The sequence below is a fragment of the Rhinopithecus bieti genome, unplaced genomic scaffold (assembly GCF_001698545.2).
Source record: "Rhinopithecus bieti isolate Rb0 unplaced genomic scaffold, ASM169854v2 scaffold_36008, whole genome shotgun sequence".
Taxonomy (NCBI): domain Eukaryota; kingdom Metazoa; phylum Chordata; class Mammalia; order Primates; family Cercopithecidae; genus Rhinopithecus; species Rhinopithecus bieti.
This window is the reverse complement of record NW_016816204.1, coordinates 1,992,003-2,013,372: the sequence shown is the minus strand read 5'-3', so window position 1 is coordinate 2,013,372 and position 21,370 is coordinate 1,992,003. Positions and strand designations below refer to the sequence as shown.

The 21,370-nt window shown below is 40.0% G+C and overlaps 1 protein-coding gene across 5 annotated transcripts in view; it reads right to left on the bottom strand.

Annotated features, from left to right (window-relative positions):
- The window catches only part of MICU1 (mitochondrial calcium uptake 1), a 267,615-nt gene that overhangs the window by 176,278 nt on the left and 69,967 nt on the right, over positions 1-21,370 (bottom strand). For all 5 annotated transcript variants that reach the window (XM_017854624.1, XM_017854626.1, XM_017854627.1 and 2 more), the window contains one exon: positions 18,833-18,995. In XM_017854624.1, coding sequence (XP_017710113.1) covers positions 18,833-18,995 — 163 coding nt within the window. The remainder of the gene's footprint in view (positions 1-18,832; positions 18,996-21,370) is intronic.

Sequence of the window (21,370 nt, the reverse complement as noted above, 5' to 3'; positions counted from 1 at the left end):
AAAAAAAAAAAAAAAAAAAAAAAGAGACTCATTTCACCAGTAAGGACACAAACAGACTGAAAGTAAGTAAAGGGAAAAAGATATTTGGAAATAGAAACCAAAAGAGAGCAGGAGTACCTATACCTAGATAAAATATAGTATAAGTCAAAACTGTAAAAGAGACAAGGAAGGTATTATTTAGTAATAAAGGAGTCAATTCATTAAGAAGATATGACAATTGTAAATATAGATGAACCCAATTTCAGTGTACCTAAATATAAAGCAAATGTTAATAGATCTAGAAAGAGAGAGAGATCACAATACAATAATAGCAGGGGGCTTCCACATCCCGCTTTCAGTAATGGGCAGATCATCCAGAAAGAAAATCAATAAAGAAACATCAGATTTAAACTGTACTCTGGACAAAATGGACTTAAGAGAGATACACAGAACATTTCATCCAACTGCTACAGAATACACATTCTTCTCACCTGTACATGAACACTTCTTCAGGACAGATCATATGTTAGGCCACAAAACAAGTCTTAACAAATTTAAGAAGACTGAAACTGTATCAAGTATCTTTTCTGACCACAAAGATATAAAACCAGAAATAAGTAACAGGAGGAACCTTGGAAACTTTACAAAGATGTGGAAATCAAACAATATGCTCCTGAATAATGGGTCAATGAAGAAATTAAAAAGAAAATTTAAAAAATTTCTTGAGACAAACAAAATGGAAACACAACATATTTTGCTATGGAATATACCAAAACAATTCTAAGAGGGAAGTTGATAACAATAAACACTACACTGAAAAAGAAGAAAGCCCTGAAATAAACAACCTAATATTGCACCTTAGGGAGCTAGAAAAACAAGAACAAACTCAACCAAATATTAGTAGGCAGAAGGAAATAATAAAGATCAAAGTAGAAATAAAGAAAATAGAGAGTAGAAAAAGCACAAAGAGACAATAATTTACTGTCATAAGTTTGTTAAAATTTAAATCTGATAATACCAAGTGTTGGCACGAATGCAGAGGAAGAAACTCATATATTCTTGGAGAGAAGGTAAATTATTGTATCTACTCTGGAAATCAACTTGGCAATGTCTAGTAAATGTGAAGAGGAATGAGGAATGTATTCTATGGGCCAGCAAGTCCAGTTCCAGGTATATGCTGAAAATAACTTCTTGGCCAGGTGTGGTGGCTCACGCCTGTAATCCCAGCACTTTAAGATTCACCTAATCCCATTCACTTTAGGTGAATCACCTGAGGTCAGGATTTCAAGACCAACCTGACCAACAGGGTGAAACCTAGGCAACAGAGCAAGACCCTTTTTCTACTAAAAATACAAAATTAGTCAGGCATGGTAGTGCATGCCTATAATCCCAGCTACTTGGGAAGCTGAGACAGCAGAATCACTTGAACCCAGGAGATGGAGGTTGCAGTGAGCCAAGATTGTGCCATTGCACTCTAGCCTGGGTAACCAGAGTGAAACTCCATCTCAAAATAAAATAAAATAAAATAAAATAAAATAAAATAAAATAAAATAAAATAAAATAAAAAAGAAAGAAAATAACTTATTGCAAATATGCACCAGGGCACGTATAGGAGAACATTCACTGCAGTATGGTTTGAAATGATTTAAAAAATTGGCATGGAGCCACATGTGGTATCTCACACTTATTTTTTTTTTTTTTTTGAGACGGACTCTGTCTCTGTTGCCCAGGCTGGAGTGCAGTGACACCATCTCAGCTCACTGCAAGCTCCGCCTCCCGGGTTCAAGTCAATCTCCTGCCTCAGCCTCCGAGTAGCTGGGACTACAGGCACGCACCACCACGCCCGGCTAATTTTTTGTATTTTTAGTAGAGACGGGGTTTCACCATGTTAGCCAGGATGGTCTCGATCTCCTGACCTCGTGATCCGCCTGCCTCAGCCTCCCAAAGTGGTATCTCACACTTATAATCCCAGCACTTTGGAAGTCTGAGCTGGGAAGATCACTTGAGGCCAAGAGTTTGAGAGCAGCCTGGGCAACACAGTGAGACACTTGTCTCTGCAAAAAATTCTTTAATTAGCTGGGTGTGATGGTACACAACTGTAGTCCTAGCTACTCAGGAAGCGAAAGTAGGGGATAACTTGAGCCCAGAAGTTCAAGGTTACATAACCTATGAATGTGTCACTGCATTCCAGCCTGGGCAACAGAGCAAGACCCTGTTTCTAAAACAAAACAACACAAAAAACTGGCATGGTAGATTAGACTACTGATCTCAAATATTTACTTCCTTCCCCCTTGACCTCTATGGAAAAGTCCTTGACTTTGGGCTTTGTTATGTAACTTGTTTTAGCCAATGGGATATTAGCAGATGGGACATAAGCATCCTTAAAATGGACTTCTGAGGTTGGCTTTCTTTCTTAGATCTTGGCCATCTATAAGAAAAATATATCCTGGATGGGCCAGTGATCTAAAAAGTGATAAACACACAAAGCAGGCTGACAAATCTGCTGACAAACTTTCAGAGCTACCCTAGCTTAATTAGACAACCTCTAGCCTATCTACAGAGCTCAACAGAGAGCAGCAGAGTGCACCTCATGGGATCTGCAGATGAAAGTGCCTTTGCCAAGATTATGACGGCAAGAGAAGTCTAGCATGGCTGACTCCACCTTGCTTCTAGCCTTATAGGCTAGCTGTCCTTACTCACTCCTGGGCAAAAGCCTGGGAATCGGAGGAATTTAGACTATAGTTCAACTTGAAAACAAGAATGGTAATAGTCCCTCCCTAAAACTCCTTGCTCAGGGACCAAAGCAACATTTGTAAAACTAGTAAAAGGCCACAAGATTAGGATTATGATAGAGGTCTGAATTCCATTAAAATGTAGGCATAGTTTGTCTAACCCCTTACAACTCAGGTGTCATGTGCCCAGAGGTCACAAGACTTGTGACTTCCCCAACTGCTTCTATAAATAGCATCACTATTGTAGAATCTAAGATTCATCTTTTGATATATTTTTCAGACTTTTGCATTCTGGCAACTGAATAACCCCACCCAGACCCATGACTCATGACTGAACCCATCCTGTGGCCCAAACATTGAGGCAGCCTCAGTGCCTGAGGACTGTTTTCCACACCCCCGTGATTTCATCCTTAACCAATCTGCTGCACCTATTCCCCAGCCTCCTGCCCACCAAACTATCCATAAAAACCCTGGCCTCTGAGTCCTTAGGGAGGCTGACTTCATGAATAATACACTCCTGTCCTTCTACTTGGCTGGCCTTGCATTAATTAAACTCTCTTTACTGCAATACTGCCGTCTCAGTGAATCAGCTCTATCTGTGCAGTGGGCAACAAGAACTTGTCAGGCAATTACACAGAGGCATGAGCCAAATAAACGCTAGGTATGGCACTGACATTTTCTGGTTGTTACATAGCAATAACTAACTAATAAATCATATACTGGCATATTTGTATAAATTTATACAAATAATATCCACAACTTATAGCAGTGAAAATAAAAGAACAGCTACGTGTTCTTTACATAAAAGTAAGGGAAACTTATAAAACTTATATAAAAGTAAGGGAGATGTAGTAATCATGCGGCAGTAATAAATATAATCATCCCCTAGGGAAGGACAATGAATATACACGATGTTATAGTCTTCAACAAAAACGATAAACACCAAATTAATAACAGTGGTTCTCTCTAATAAGAATGGGAGTGAAATGAGATTGCAAATAACTCTTTTCATGGACACAGACATTTTAATTTCATGTCACTTTCAAGTTTCACAAAGCTGCTTCTTGTGATTTTTTTTTTACCCATTTAAAAAATGTAAAAACCATTCTCTGCTCATGGGCCATACAGAAATAGGCAGTTAGCTGTAGATGGCCAATCCTTGCTCTGTACTAAGCAGCACTGCAGAGGATTAAAAACAAAAGGAGTGAAGCAGGGTATTTCCTTTCACAGGACTCACAGGGGTGCCTCGTTTGCTTAGCCTGCCCCATCTACCCATTGCAGGAGGGAGTGTGCAAGCCAACAAGTGCAGGAACCAGAACAAGCAAGTGCAGGAACCAGCCAACTGCTTTTGGGTGCCGGCAGGAGCAAACACCATACGGGCCATGCAGCAGCATCTGGATGGGGGTGCCTGCAATTCCTGAAGCCCCAGAGGGTGGTTACAGTGCTCCTTTAGCTCTGCCATCTACAGATGGCTTAAGTGTTAACAGCTCAGTGGGCCCTCTGTCTCATCATGTGGGACAGCTGCCCTCTGCCAGCAAGGGGAAAGGGCCAGTGTGACAGCCTTTTTTTGGTATCTGCACTTGTTGGCTCCCAAGCTCCTGTCTGGCATCCAGGAAAATTGAGGTTGCACAAATAAATTGAAGGATGGTGAATGCAGAGGATGTTACTGAACGATGAAAGTGGCTCTCAGCAGGAAGGGGAGCTGGAAAGGGGATGGGATGGGCAGGTAATCTTCCTCTCAAGTCCAGCTGTATAGGCTGGACTCTTCACCAAAAAGTCAAGCCATCAAGCTGTCCCTTGAAGTCAAGTCACTTCTCTTCAATGTTCAGCCGCTTCTCTGACTGAGTCTGGGGTCTTTATAGGCACAGGATGGGGGTGGGCCATGGGTAGTTTAGGAGAGGCAACATTTGAGCAGGCCACAGGAATAGAAGTTCTCACTTTAGGCCACAGGTTTCAGGCTTATTGGCTTGAAGGTGGGGTTTTGTCAGGGACCTGCCCCTGTCTGCCTAGAACTTCTCTGCCTCCTGTTGCTATCGGTAGAACATGAGGACTTTTTACTGAAAGAACTTATCTTGTTTGGAAAAAAAAACATTAGTGCAAACACGTTTTTAAAATATATTGCATGTATATAACCATGTGAAAAATTATTAACCAAATTAGAAGTGTTCTAAGGGGCCAGGCATGGCTCACACCTATAACAGGCTATAGGGCCTATAGGCTCACACCTATAATCCCGGCACTTTGGGAGGCCCAGAAAGGAGGATCATGTGAGCCCAGGAGTTCCAGATCAGCCTGGACAACATAGCAAGACCCCGTCTCAATCAACCAATCAATCAATCAATCCATCCATCCATCAATCAATAAAGTACTGTACGTAAGATTATTATTAAGGATACTTAGTGCCAGGAGCGGTGGCTCATGCCTGTAATCCCAGCACTCTGGGAGGCCGAGGTGGGCAGACTACAAGGTCAAGAGATTGAGACCATCCTGGCTAACACAGTGAAACCCCATCTCTACTAAAAATACAAAAAATTGGCTGGGCGTGGTGGCGGCGCCTGTAGTCCTAGCTATTCGGGAGGCTGAGGCAGGAAAACAGCATGAACCCAGGATGAGGAGCTTGCAGTGAGCCGAGATCGCACCACAGCACTCCAGCCTGGGAGACAGAGTAAGACTCCGTCTCAATAAAAAAAAAGAATACTTAGGGTAAGGGAGGAGACCACTCCTCATATTGTCTTATGCGGACGTGGACCACCCCTCATATTGTCTTATACCTAATTTCTGCCTCCAAAGAAAGAAGAAGGAAAAACTAAAAGGCAGAAATGACATCCACAGGCAGACAGCCCGGTGCCACATCCTGGGCCTGGTAGTTAAAGACTGACCCTTGACCTAACCAGTTATGTTATCTATAGATTCCAGACATTGTATGGAAAAGCACTGTGAAAATCCCTGTCCTGTTCTGTTCCGTTCTGATTACCAGTGCATGCAGCCCCCAGTCATGTACCCTCTGCTTGCTCAATCGATCACGAACCTCTCATACAGACCCCCTTAGAGTTGTAAGCCCTTAAAAGGGACAGGAATTGCTCACTCGGGGAGCTCGGTTTTTGAAGACCTGAGTCTTGCCAAAGCTCCCAGCCCAATACAGCCCTTCCTTCTTTAACTTGGTGTCTGAGGGGTTTTGTCTGCAGCTTGTCCTGCTACAAGGGGTCATCGTAGAGATAATATGGAGTCCAGGAGAAGTAAATCACAATATGATCTGTGACTCCCTCTTTTACACCCTTTTCATCTCCAACGAAGATGAAATCACATCAAGATAATAAGGTCAACCAGTTGGATATGGTGGAAAGAAAATAGGGATCCTCTTTGCAACAGGCTATGCTTTGCTCTAAAGAAAGCTCCAGTTTTCCTACATAGAATTTTTAAAATTCTCCCCATGCCACTGTTTCCTCAAATAGTTGGCCAGCTATGCAGAGCTGGTTACTACAATAGGAAGCACCACTCAAAGCTCAGAGCCTGAAGCAACTATCTATCTCATTATATCTAGGGATGGCAATGACATTCAGACTTCACAGAGAGGGAGATGGGACATATTCAAATCACACAGAATATTTTTTTCCTTTTAATGTCTGTCCTACTCAACTATGATTACTCCAAACTTTCTTGACATTCGGTACAGAAGAATTCTTATTTATCTTGCACTCTAAAATTCATCTGCTCCCTATTCATTTTAAAACTGCTTAATGTAGTCTCTGCTTCATGATTATTTTTGAACTGTTCTAAAAGTAAAACTTACAAATTTAGATCTGTTGGGTATCCTGGGATACAGTATGTGTGAAAAATACAACAAAATAAAGTTGAAATATGAGCTACTGGCTAGAGTCCAGCCATTTCTGATAGAAATTCAAACCACAAAAAATCTACAGCCTCACTTTTTTCCTTTTCTCAACCCATATAGGAATAATATATCTTTTACTTCTGCCGCATCAACATTTCTGGAAATTCCTGTTCATGAGCAAATGAAAACGGAAGCCAAGTTTCCCAATGAATCTCATTTCAATATATCAGAATTTCCTCATGATTACTGTTGATGAAAAAAAAAACATATTCTATAAAATATTTGAAGAGATCATTCTGAGCCAAATGTGAGGACCATAACCAGTGACATGGCCTCAGCAGGTCCAGAGAATACGTACCAAATGTGGTTTGGTTACAACTTGGTTTTTACATATTTTAGGAAGACATAAGACATCAGTTAACACAGTAAGGTATACACTGGTTTGGTCCAGAAAGGCAGGACAATCTGAAGCAGGGGAAGGGCTTACAGGCAGATTCAAAGATTTTCTGACTAGCAATTGGTTAAAAGAGTTAAATTATTATGTAAGATCTGGAGTCAACAGAAAGGAGTGGGCTAAGATAGGGGTTGTGGAGACCAAGGTTCTTATTATGTAAATAAAGTCTCATAAGTGGCCGCCCTTAGGGACAAAAGATGGCAAATATTTCCTACTCAAGCCTTTAAAAGGTGCTAGGCTCTCAGCTAATCTCTTCAGGATCAAAGACCAGAAAAAGGGAAGGTGATTCTCTGCAGAATGTAAATTTCCCCCAGAAGAGACAGCTTTGCAGGGCCATTTCAAAATGTGTCAAAGAAACATAGTTTGCAGTAAAATACTTTGATTTCTTTCAGGGCCTGCTATCTGTCATGTGATGCTATACTAGTCAGGCTGGAATGTGGTATCTTATTGCTACAAAGAGTCTGTTCTGTCAGTCTTAAATACCTGTTTTAATGTTAGTGCTAGTCAGTTAAGCCTGAGTTCCAACAACCCCTTCCCATCATGGCCTGAACCAGTTTCTTATTTATCTTTGGAATCCCTTTGGCTAAGCGGAGGGGTCCATTCAGTCAGCCACCTAGGCCTCCCGAAGTGCTGGTGCACTCTTCTTGTCTTAACTGAACTTTACTTATACCATTTTTTCCTTTGTCTAAGCAAATAATGATACTATATTTAGGACTAAAGTCTTAGCTCTGTGCTTCTGAAATATAAATTTTCTTATTTCATTTAAGAGTTATCCCTTTAGACATGCTAATTTAGAGCTGCCTAGCTAACAATTGCTTAGGGCAATGAAACAGGTAATTGGAAGAGTGATAGTCTGAATGGGGAAAAGGAAAACTATTTAAAAGCCAGCAAATGAGAAAACTTTATGAACACTGTAAGATCAGTCTGTCTCTAGGTCTATATGTGTTGTGTGTATACAATAATGTTTGGTAAATAAAGCTGGTTTTTAAATTATTGGTAAAATAGAAATGGGTTCAAAATTGTCAGTTAAATACAATTCAACACTTGCTTGGTTTGACTGTGAGCTTATGTTTCTGGTTTTGAGCCTATGGATTTGGAGGGTCCTGATAAGTGGCTATGGTGAGATCTGGAGATATGTCCTCAGTGCCTAGGCCAGCAGCTACAAATTAGAGGCAAGCCCCAGTGTGTTCCCTCCTTTCTTGCCCCAGCTTTGTCTCCTGGCTATTCTGGGAGGGGCTGGATCCTCCTGGCATCATCTTCACAGCTCAGTCTTCTGACCTGAGCTCTACAGCTGGTATGCGAATTCAGGACTCAAAACAGGTCCTGTCCCCTTCACAGCCATCATGGATACCGGGTGGCTACTTGAGACCCAAGATGACTGGGGAAGACATTAGGGAGGGTACCTCAGTCACAGTTTCACAATTCTTTCAGTAATTAAAAGTCTTAAAGTTATGCTATGTTAAATTAAATAATAGCCAAAAAATCTGAGTCATTTGTAAGTTAAAATACCAAAACATTCATTATTAAACAGAAGTTTAAATGTATATACCTCGGTATGTTATATGGTATAAAAAAGCTAAATATATTTATATGTATTAACTAATGATAACTTGAGAAAACAGTTTTCCAAAAAGTGATAAAATGGTTTTCCTGTACAAATACTAATATAAAACAGTTCAAAATTACTTCCTAGGGATTTCACTAGAAATCAGAGTTGCTAAGAGTTAATGTAGTTACTATATGTAATTAAAACTACTAAATTTAAGAAAATTGGGCCAGCGGTGGCTCAGCCCTGTAATCCCAGCACTTGGGAGGCCAGAGACCGGGCGGATCACGAGGTCAGGAGATCGAGACCATCCTGGCTTAACCGGGAACGGTGAAACCCCATCTCTACTAAAAACCACAAAAAACTAGCCGGGCGAGGTGACGGGCGCCTGTAGTCCCAGCAACTCCAGAGGCTGAGGCAGGAGAATGGTGTAAACCCGGGAGGCGGAGCTTGCAGTGAGCTGAGATCCGGCCACTGCACTCCAGCCTGGGCCACAGAGCGAGACTCCATCTCAAAAAAAAAAAAAAAAAAATTGTTTCAAACTGAAGGAATTAAGAAGATATAAATAAAACTAAAATACAGAAAGCTGAAAAAAAAAATAAGAATACATAAGAAATTTTAAAAGGTTTGTAGAAACATGGTGGTCAAAACTGACTAAAATTAAATTAGTTCATAAGGCTTTATTAAAGTTAGCTTAAATATTGATATTACACTAATACAAAAGTATTATTTGGTTTTTCTCTTTTGAACAAAAAATCCTAGTACTAATAAGTGTTACTAAAATATTTCTGTTCCTTTTTGAGTAAATTGCAAAAAAACAAAAAAGAGTGAGGGAGAGACAGATTCTGTCTTCTGCTGTCTTTCTCAGGTATTTTGATTGTTCAGAAACCAGAGTCTCCTCTCTACCAAAGAGTAAAGGTTTTTGCAATTTTATTTTACTTTACTTTATTTTATTTTTCCTCTAACCTTTACTTTACTTTATTTTATTTTATCTTATTTTATTTTCCTCTAACCTCATCTTGGAAGTGAGGTTTTGCTTTTAAAAACATTTTTGTTGGCCAGGCACAGTGGCTCACGCCTGTAATCCAGCACTTTAGGAAGCCAAGGTGGGCAGATCTTCTGAGGTCAGGAGTTCAAGACCAACCTGATCAACATGGAGAAACCCTGTCTCTATTAAAAATACAAAAATATTAGCCAGGTGTGGTGGCGCATGCCTGTAATCCCAGTTACTCGGGAGGCTGAGGTAGGAGAATCACTTGAACCTGGGAGGTGGAGGTTGGGGTGAGCCAAGATCATGCCATTACACTCCAGCCTGCGCAACAAGAGCACAACTCCATCTCAAAAAAAAAAAAAAAAAATTATCATTTTGGCAAAGTGAATGATTATTATTTTAGAGTGACCTGTGATCCTGTTTTGGTAAAGTGTTTTAAACCTTTGACATATTTGACAGGCTCCCTAAAATCAAATTTCAACTTCAAAATTAAGTCTTTTTTGTTGACCTCTCACTTTGCGATGCAACAAAGGGCCCCCGAAGCATCCAAAAGAAAGATAAACAGGGTTATTTGATATGTTAAAGTACATGAGAAGTGCTGTCAAATAAGAAATGAGGTTTAACCCTCTTCTGTTTCTGTTTTTATAAATGTTATTAATGTATGTTCCAAAACTGTATAGGGTTCCTAAAATTCTCATATGTCTGGATATATACCATCAGTTATAATTATGAGTGTTATGTTAAATTATTGTAGGCCACAGAAATAACCAAATTTCCTTGTCAACTATGTTTTACACTAGGACCATTTTAAGTTGTTTCTTCATGCTGATGTAGTTTCTGAAAAACTCATAAGCAAGCAAAATCCTGGAGCATTGTTATCTTCAAGGAGGTTCACCAAAAGGATGGCATGACATGCACCCTTAAATACAGGTTTTCTGATAACTTTAGGATAATATTATTTGAACTAGGTAAGAACTCCCAGAACTCTAATAAAGAGATTAACTGGTTTATAAAACTGCTAACAAAAGCAGGACAAAAATAATTGAATATCAAGAAAATACTTTGCCAGATTTTCATGCTAATCAGCTGTTACTGAAACTGTTTAGATAGGCAATGTGAATGAACCCCATGCCCCAAGTAAAATTACCTATGATAACTCATCTTAAAACAAAACTTAAATACCAGTTTTGTTTCTCTAATTTAGGTGCATAGGTATTTAAGAGAACCTAAGTCCAACGTTAAGTGTGGACTCATGGAGAACCTGAATGGCTGCCTGGTCCTTCCTGAGTCCTTAAAGCTTTCATTATTAAAAGCTCTGCATTTTCATAACTCATCATGGAAGAGATAAAATGATCCAAATTAAAAATATATGTTGGTGTGGTGACTGTTCTACATTGCTAAATGGTTTAAGCTAATGTTTGGTTTGTCACACCCATAATCCTGGAAAGACAATCAAAACTTCATATTCATTTATGCTACCTGATGGGCCATTTAAACATTTATAAAGGAATTTCATTCAATTGTCATTTTCAATGCATGTTTTCTTTCTTTTTTCTGGAACACATTAAGATGAGATCCATGCATGTTTTCTGATTGCCTAAAAGCTTTTCCATGTAAGAGGGCTGATGTTGTAACAACAGCTAAAAGGTGATTAGGAAATGTGTTATCCTCATGGGATATTCCTAAAAAAGTGTCTAATAATAGAGGCATTTATTTCACTGGACAAGTTGTAAAACTGTTGCATAAGGTTATCACAGATAAAATAGCATTGATATGGTTTGGCTCTGTGTCCCTATCCAAATCTCCCGTTGAATTGTAATCCTCATAATCTCCATGTGTCAAGGGTGGGACCAGGTGGAGGTAACTGAATCATGAGGGTGATTCATGCTGTTCTCGTGATAATGAGTGAGTCTCATGAGATCTGATGGTCTTTTTTTTTTTTTTTTTTTTTTTTGAGATAGAGTCTCGCTGTGTCACCAGGATGGAGTACAATGGCGTGATCTTGGCTCATTGCAAACCTCCGCCTCCTTGGTTCAAGCGATTGTCCTGTCTCAGCCTCCTGAGTAGCTGGGATTACAGGCGCACACCACCACACCCGGCTCATTTTTTGTATCTTAGTAGAGACGGGGTTTCACCATGTTGCCCAGGCTGGTCTCAAACTCCTGAGCTCAGGCAATCCAACTGCCTCGGCCTCCCAAAGTGCTGGGAATACAGGTGTGAGCCACCACACCCGGCTGAGATCTGATGCTTTTATAAGTTTCTGGGATTTCCCCTGTTTGCACTCATTCTGTCTCCTGCCACCCTGTGAAGAGGTGCCTTCAGCCATGATTATAAGTTTTCTGAGGCCTCCCCAGCCATGCAGAACTGTGAGCCAATGAAACCTCTTTTCTTTTTTTCTTTTCTGAAGTAGAGTCTCACTCTGTCACCCAGGCTGGAGTGCAGTGGTGTGATCTTGGCTCACTGCAACACCCATCTCCCAGGTTCAAGTGCTTCTCCTTCCTCAGCCTCCCAAGTACCTAGGGTTACAGGCGTCTGCCACCTCGTCCGGCTAATAAACCTCTTTTCTTTATAAATTACCCATTATCGGGTATTTTTTCATAGCAGTGTGAGAACAGACTAATACAAGCATTAAAAGGTAAATGGCCAATGTGGGCAAAAAACATCTGTTGCTTCATAATTGGTCAGAAACAGAACACTGGTCAATTTATCTTAATCTATATCTTAGGTTAAAGAGAACATTACCAGCATAGGCGAAAGAGAATATTGCCAGGAGGCCTTCACTCTTCTGGATGGGTTTGATATCTCAGGTCTCTTTTTCCATGGTTTGGAGGAAAAGAGGCAATTATTAGAAATTTATCCCTCAAAATACACTCTATAGCAGATTCTACTGCAAAGGCTGAAGTTACGCAACAGACTTGAAATTCTCTTGCTAAAGTTGTGCTAAAAAATAAAATTGCTATAGATTACTTACCAGCTAAACAGAGAAATATCTGTGCAGTTGCTGACACTTCTGGTTGCATATGGAAGAATGTATCAGGTATTATATTCAGTTGTAGGGGATTAATAAACAGGCTGCTTGGCTGAAACAAGTAGATTCTTTATCTAGCTCATTCTTTGATCTATTTGATTTTAGTTGATTTGATAATGGGGACCAAACTCTTGGTATTATCCTCCTGAGAGTCATAATAGTAGTCTCCCTGGCTGTATTAGTCCATTCTCACATTGCTATAAAGAACTACCCGAGACTGGGTAATTTATGAAGAGGTTTAATTGACACACAGTTCTACAGGCTTAACAGAAAGCATGACTGGGAGGCCTCAGTAAACTTACAATCACGGCAGAAGGTGAAGGGGAAGCAAGGACCTTCTTCACATGGTGACAGAAGAGAAAGACAGCAAAGGGGGAAGGTGCCACACACTTTAAAATCATCAGCTTTCATAAGAACTCACTCACTATCATGAGAACAGCAAGTGGGAAGTCTGCCCCCATGATTCAATCACCTCCCACCATGCCCCTCCCGCAACATGTTGGGATTACAATTCAGGATGAGATTTGGGTCGGGACACAGAGCCAAACCATATCACTGGTACACTGTACTCTCTCAAACACTTAAAGGTATGCATCCAGCCATCTCTAGAATGTCAAATGGTCTCTCTTTGACTGGAATGACAAACACTCAAAGAAATGTGTGACCATGAGGATGTCGTAAAACTATGAATTACATGCTGAGACTAGAAACCCAAAATGATGGTAACAGAGTGGCTCTAAGGCTCTAAGTTTTGGACACACTCTCACTTAAGTGAGAACTTGACTAAAAAGGGGGAATTTTAAAACAAAATTATGGGAGGCCATGGTCGTGGACTGAGCTTGTGCTCTAGGCTCTAGCAGACCAGATCAAACCAAAACGGAGTCTCTTACACTAAATACGACAAACTTTAAGGAAGCAGATGGGTCCTAAAACAGACCAGTTTTTGTCTTACTCCTGAAAACAGGAGATTCCAGCATAAGAAGGTCCCCTCTACTCTAACACTTACAAAAAATAACCTGAAGTCCCTGTTCCCAACTTACAGATTCCATGTCATGCTATCTCCCAGTGAGATTTGAGACCAAATAAGTACATTTACAATGATGACAGAGTGACATCAATGACTAAAGTTTCGGTCAATCTCTCCACTGAGATGACCAAAAGAGGAGGATTATTAAATTAAGTTTAGACTAAAGCTGCCTCTTTATATATTTTAAGTTCAGCCTAAAGCTTCCTCTGTACATAGTGAACTGTAACCTCACCGCATATGTGTAACATACTCTTGTGCCAATCATCAAGTTGCAGCCAATCATTCAAACCACGTTCAAATAAGGGACACTCCAAGCTGTAACTAATCTGGCCACTTCTGTATCTTACTTCCATTTTCTGTCCGTCACTTTCCTTTTTCTGTCCATAAATCTTCCACCATGCGGCTACACTGGAGGCTCTCTGAACCTATTCTGGTTTGGGGGCTGCCTGATTTGCCAATTGTTCTTTGCTCAATTAAACTCAGTTAAATTTTATCTAAAGTTTTTCTCAACACAAATAAGATTTTATCTACATGCAAGCTTTCTTTTTTGTATTTTTAGCGGAGACGGGGATTCACCATGTTAGCCAGGACAGTCTTGATCTCCTGACCTTGTGATCTGCCCGTCTCGGCCTCCCAAAGAGCTGGGATTACAGGCATGAGCCACCGCGCCTGGCCCATGCAAGCTTTCTTTACTTTCTTCCTTCGGTATCACAAAACAAGGTGCTGAAACTAATTTAAAGGAATCTAAATTTATTATTATTATTATTATTGAGACAGGGTCTCACACTGTCCCCCAGGCTGGAGTACAGTGGCATGATCATAGCCCACTGTAACTTCAAACTCCTGGGTTCAAGTGATCCCTCCACCTCAGCCTCCCAAGTAGCTAAGACTATAGGCACAAGCCACCACGCTCAGCTAATTTTTTTACTTTTATTTGTATAGAGACAGGGTCTTGCTGTGTTGCTCAAGCTGGTCTTGAACTCCTGGTCTCAAGTGGTCCTCCTGCCATAGCCTCCCAAAGTGCTAGGATTGCAGGCTTGAGCCACAGTGCCCAGCCAATGCTCTAAATTAAAAGCTCAATGCAATTAATGAGAAGTTTTATATACCTTTAATTTCTTTCTAATTATAAAAGATTATTTATGAGGGCAGGACTTTTTGTCCATTTTATTAATTACTGTATTTCTTGCACCTAGAATGTTCTCTAACTCATCACTATCAATCAATACATGTTGAATGAATATATACACACACGTATATATATAGTCTATTAGAAAATAAAGAAACGTACAAAGAAGAATAAAATAATTTCTGATAATTTCAACATTCACAGAGTTAACACTTTGGTATATTCATTCTTCAGTTACTTTCTATGTATTTTATATATGGGTGAAACACAAAGGATAGAGAAATATGTTAAACAACACCGCATGGATGCAATCAGTAAAATCCAGAATGTGGGAAATTCTATAATACAAATGACCTACATTCTTCCACAAATAAATGGTGTCTAGTTTGGTTTCCTTAAAAGCAAGGTATCAGTGTGGAAGGACTAAGAAAAGTGAAACAGGTCAGCAGAAAAAGCCAATTCAAAGGTATGTTATTAAGTTGACTACCACTGTAGACAACCAGAGCTCAACACCCCTTGCCCCATCTGAGAAACCATGTAGTGTGTATATCAGAATTGATCATCCAAGACAATGGAGAAGAGGGTATCCACCAATTCTCAGCAGTAAGTGTTAATGCTTTTGTATCTCCAAATGTGTGCATGTGCCAACATGGTTGAGTGTGCTCCTACAGGTGTCCCATGCTATAGCAGCAGAGATGCCCTATAGGAGAAAGCAACAGATACACAACATAGCTGAGGTTTCATCCTGTCAGCCTGCAACACTGTACAACTAACTGCTGCAGCAGCAACCTGAGCAAAAAGGTGGGCTGAGAAATGTGAGACGAGGCATAAAATATGTCTCACATAAATGGCAATAAAAAAACATGGAAGCGAAAAAAAAAACGGTAGATAAAAGACTGAAGAGACATATCAATCAAATGCAGTGTAGAGGTTAAACAAACCAACTCTAACAGTTATTTTTTAGATAGGAAAATGTGAACAGTGCCTGGACATTTGCTATTAAGGAATAACTGCTGCCGGTTTTTTTTTTTTTTTTGCTTTTTTTTTTGAGACGGAGTCTCGCTCCGTCGCCAGGCTGGAGTGCAGTGGCTGGATCTTGGCTCACTGCAAGCTCCGCCTCCCAGGTTTACGCCATTCTCCTGCCTCAGCCTCCCGAGTACCTGGGACTACAGGGCCCGCCACCTTGCCCGGCTAGTTTTTTTTGTATTTTTTTAGTAGAGACGGGGTTTCACTGGGTTAGCCAGGATGGTCTCGATCTCCTGACCTCATGATCCACCCGTCTCGGCCTCCTAAAGTGCTGGGATTACAGGCTTGAGCCACCGCACCCGGCCTCTGCTGCCTGTTTTAAAGGCAATATTTAAAAGTATTATTGTTTTTAAAGTTCTTGTACTTTAGAGACACATGTAAAAGTATTTACAGGTTGTCTACATGTCTTGAATTGGCTTTAAATCAATCTGGGGTGAGGAAAGGAAGTAAGAGAGGTTATAGATGAAACACGATTGGCCATGTGTTATAATTGTTGAAGCTAAGTGATGTGTACTGTACACATGGGTTGATTACATTTTCTACTTTTCAGGTTTGAGAATTTCCACAACCAAAAATTTTGTTTTTATTTCTCTCTCTTTCTATCTCCCTCTTTCTCTCTCTCTCTCTGTCTCTCCTGCTGAGACAGAGTCTCACTCTGTCACCCAGGCTAGAGTGCAGTGGCATAGTCTTGGCTCACTACAACCTCCACCTCCTGGGTTCAAGCAATTCTCCTGCCTCAGCCTCCCAAGTAGATGGGATTACAGGTGTGCACCACCATACCCAGCTAATTTTTATATTTTTATTAGAGACAGCGTTGTGCCATGTTGGCCAGGCTGGTCTCTGATGCCTAATCTCAAGAGATCTGCCTGCCTCAGCCTCCCAAAGTGCTGAGATTACAGACATGAGCTACAGCACCCCACCAACAACCAAAAATTTTAAAAAGCAAATTTCATACATTTTGGAGGGGTGATGGTTCTACATAGTTTTTATTTGACCTAGAGATATGTGAATATTAATAATGTGGGCAAAATATTATGAATTTTCTGGTTAGAAAATGACATAAATGTTTTTGGTTCCCTAAGCTCACTTCGTTATTTCATGTGTCTGTTTTTTTTTTTTTTTTTTTTGGAGACAGGGTCTGGCTCTATTGCCCAGGCTTGGGTGCAGTGGTGTCATCTCGGCATACTGCAACATCCACCTCCCAGGCTCAAGCCATCGTCCCACCTCTGCCTCCCAAGTAGCTGGGACTACAGGCACGCACCACCGTGCCTGGCTAATTTTTTTATTTTTCATAGAGATGGAGTTTCGCCATGTTGCCCAGGCTGGTCCTCAACTCCTGAGCTCAAATAATCCATCTGCGTTAGCCTCCCAAAGTGTTGGGATTACAGGCATGAGCCATAGCACCTAGCCCATCTGTCTGTATTTTTGACCACACAATTTACTCACTCTGAATGATGTCTTTTCTTTCTCCTATATATAATGAGCTATTATTCATTTTTCAAAACCCAACTCAAATAGTACTCCATTTAGGATGTCTTCCTATATACTCTCTAAAGAATTAGATTCTTAGCCGGGTGCAGTGGGTCACGCCTATCATCGCATCACTTTGGGAGGCTGAGGCAGGTGGATCACCTGAGGTCAGGGGTTTGAGATCAGCCTGGCCAACACGGCCAGACCCCATCTCTACTAAAAAATACAAAATTAGCTGGGCATGGTGGCACATGCCTGTAATCCCAGCTACTCAGGAGTCAAGGCTGGAGAATCACTTGAACTCAGGAGGCGGAGATTGCAGTGAGCTGAGATTGCGCCATTGTATTCCAGCCTGGGTGACAAGAGTGAAACTCCATTTCAAAAAAAAAAAGAATTAGTTTCTTTATATCCTACTCCTATACCATATACAGTCATGTGCTGCTTAATGATGTTTTGGTCAACAAAGGACTAATATACAGTGGTGGTCCCATAAAATTATAATTGAGCTAAAAATTCCTATTGCCTAGTGACTTTGTACCAATAATAACATCATAGTACAACTATTTTATTTTAAAAATAAATTTAGTGTAGTCTAAGTGTACAACGTTTATAAAGTCTACAGGTGCACTATTTTCCATCTTTTATACCATATTTTTACTATATCTTTTCTATGTTTAGATATGTTTGGATATACAATTACTTACCATTGTGTTACAATTGCCTACTGTATTCAGTACTGTAACATGCCATACAGGTTTACAGCCTAGGAACAAGAGGCTATACCATATAGTCTAGATGTGTAGTAGGTTATACCATCTAGATTTATATTAAGTACTTCATGATGTTTGCACAATAACGAAATACCTAAGGACACATTACTCAGAACATATCCTCATCATTAAGTGGCCCATGACTGTACAATCAATTCTTGCTATTTGTAGTTATGTTCTGTACGGTCACTGTGGACAATGAATTAGTGAATATCAACCTATTGCTCTTGGGGAAATTCAGGGTTAAGCTCCTTTGAGCCTATGATCACAACATTTTCACAACCAATCAATATATAACCTTGTTTTATGTATGTGAAAGTTAGAATATTGATTAGATCATTCTTCTTTTTAAATGTAGGTGTTTATAACTATAAATTTCCCTCTGAGCACTGTTTTTGTGGTACTGCATAAGTTTTGGAGGTTCTGTATTCCTTTTCATTCAACTGAAAGCATTTTCTAACTTCCTTTGTGATTATGTATTTGATCCACTGGTTGTTTAAAAGTGTGTTAATTTCATACTCCATGTTTTCTAGTTTTCCTCACTAAAGAGTGACTTGATAGCAGTTATACGTGTAATGCACTGCCTTCAGGAACAATCTAATTACAGGCAGTGAATCTCAACCAGAGGGGCACAATCTCCTCCACCTCTTACCCTGGTTGCAGATTGCCACATTAGACTGCAGGCTTCCCTTTTGTACTCCTAAAGCCTAGCACAATGCCTGATATTGAATAACCACACTGTTCATAACATTATAACAAGGACCTGTAAGATTTCAGTACTATGTAGAAAGAGACAAAGTAGCTTATAAAAAATAAATATCACAATCTTATATTTCACTTTAGCAACTTACGTTCTGGTTGTTTTTCATTGGGTGTTATGGATCGCACAAAATCTTCTGGTGTCATAAACACTTCTGCTTCACCAGGCTCATTGATGACTTTCAAGGTGGCAAAATATCGGAAGATTTTGTCTGGTGTGGAGTAGGCTCGAATCCTATTCTCATATTCCATCACCTAAAGTTAGAAATTTAGAAAGTGTTACTATATTAAGCAATGCCCATAGGCTCATACATTCTTACCATCACTGCTCATCAATTCTCATATATTTTCCACCTTATTTTGGGAAGAAATGCTATCTTTTTTTCTAGACTTAGTTTTTTAAATTACAAATGAACATCAAAAATATTTAATATTCTTGGAATTTTTTATTTCTTGCAATATACCATTCATATTCCAGTTGAGGCAATGCTCATGTAACTTTTGTTTAAAACTTTTTTTGAAGAATTCTCTAATGTCTTAAATCATCACCGAAGGCTAGCAAAATTTTTAAATGTCATAAGAAATTTCAGATTTCAGTAATAGGGTACAATGCCATATATATGCCAACCTATAGGTTCTTAAATACCAAGTCTTTTTTTCTTTTTACAATCCTTTTCCCAGAAGAATTTTTTTAACACTCTCTTTTTAAAAAATTATCTTTATTTTTATAGAGAGAAGGTCTCGCCACATTGTCCAGGCTGGCCTCAAACTTCTGGGCTCAAGTGATCCTTCCGTCATGGCCTCCCACAAGCACTGGGATTACAGGCAGTAGCCATTGTGCCTGGCCTAAATACCAAGTTTTTACAAAGGGATTGATTTTACAGTTTCTACTTCTATGCAATTTCCTAATTCCTGAAACAAAACAGACTTTAGATTTCATAGGTTTCAAAAGCTAGTAGGTCTTCAAAGACATAATACATTAAATGAAGGCATAGAAAAATAAAATTACATATGATGGAAACTGAATTATTAACAGGTCTGAAGCAACAGACTTTGGATTACAAAATTAAGCAAATTGCCAGAGATCCTTTACATATGCCATATTTAGAAAGCAGCAAAGTTGGGAATTACACAAGCAAATGTTGGCATAGCAACAAAATCAAGTATGGCATATATTTAACTAAAAGGCTGTCAAATTAATATGAAAGTTAATTCCCTTATCTGGTATACAAGCCCCCATTCTGTACATGGAACATACAAAATACTATACCAGCCACATAATATTTAAGTGAAAAAAATGTATCTCACACCTGAATTTCACATGTTGAAATAGCCAACATAAATAATATCTTATAAATAACTGGCTAGAAAATGTGTCAAGGCAATAAAACCTATAATCTCATCAGTTCCATGTCATGAAGTAATTTACCAATGTTAAGAAAAACTTTATTGATGTTTTATTTTATTTTATTTTATTATTATTATTATTTTTTTTTTTGAGACGGAGTCTCGCTCTGTCGCCCAGGCTGGAGTGCAGTGGCCGGATCTCGGCTCACTGCAAGCTCCGCCTCCCGGGTTCCCGCCATTCTCCTGCCTCAGCCTCCCGAGTAGTTGGGGCTACAGGCACCGTCACCTCGCCCGGCTAGTTTTTTTTTTTTTGTATTTTTCTTAGTAGAGACGGGGTTTCACCGTGTTAGCCAGGATGGTCTCCATCTCCTGACCTCGTGATCCACCCATCTCGGCCTCCCAAAGTGCTGGGACTACAGGTTTGAGCCACTGCGCCCGGCCTATTTTATTATTATTTTTTTGAGATAGAGTTTTGTTCTTGTTGCCCAGGCTGGAGTGCAATGGTTTGATCTCGGCTCACTGCAACCTTCACCTCTGGGTTCAATCAATTCTGCTGCCTCAGCCTCCCAAGTAGCTTGGATTACAGGCGCCGGCCACCACACCTGGCTAATTTTTTGTATTTTTACTAGAGATGGCTTCACCATGTTAGCCAGGCTGGTCTTGAACTCCTGACTTCAAATGATCCACCTGCCTCAGCCTCCCAAAGTGCTGGGGATTACAGGAGTGAGCCACCGCACCAGGCCTTTATTGATGTTTTAAATTTGCACATTAACATAGCAATTACTATAACTGTCAGTCCTGGCTAGATGTCACTTTGAGGTCACTGCAGCAGCTGTTTAACAAGGCTCTTAATTCCACTACCACATGTGCTTTTAGCAACTGAGAAAAGACTGCAGATTTGTAACCACATATGACAGGAATTTTTTCAATGCTAACTTGTAATACAATCTGAATAGATTTCACAGGAGACTTTATCAAAAGATTGAGCATATGGCGAACACACTAAAGAGTTTTGCAACCTCTCAGCAGCCTTGAGACATAGCTACAAGTTTTAAAGGCATTTTATATTACACAACAACTGTCCGCTGGGAAATAATGGCTACAGAATACCTTTGTGTTTTTTTTTTTTTTTTTTTTTGAGACGGAGTCTCGCTCTGTCACCCAGGCTGGAGTGCACAATCTCGGCTCACGGCAAGCTCTGCCTCCTGGGTTCACGCCATTCTCCTGCCTCAGCCTCCCGAGTAGCTGGGACTACAGGCACCCGCCACCATGCCTGGCTAATT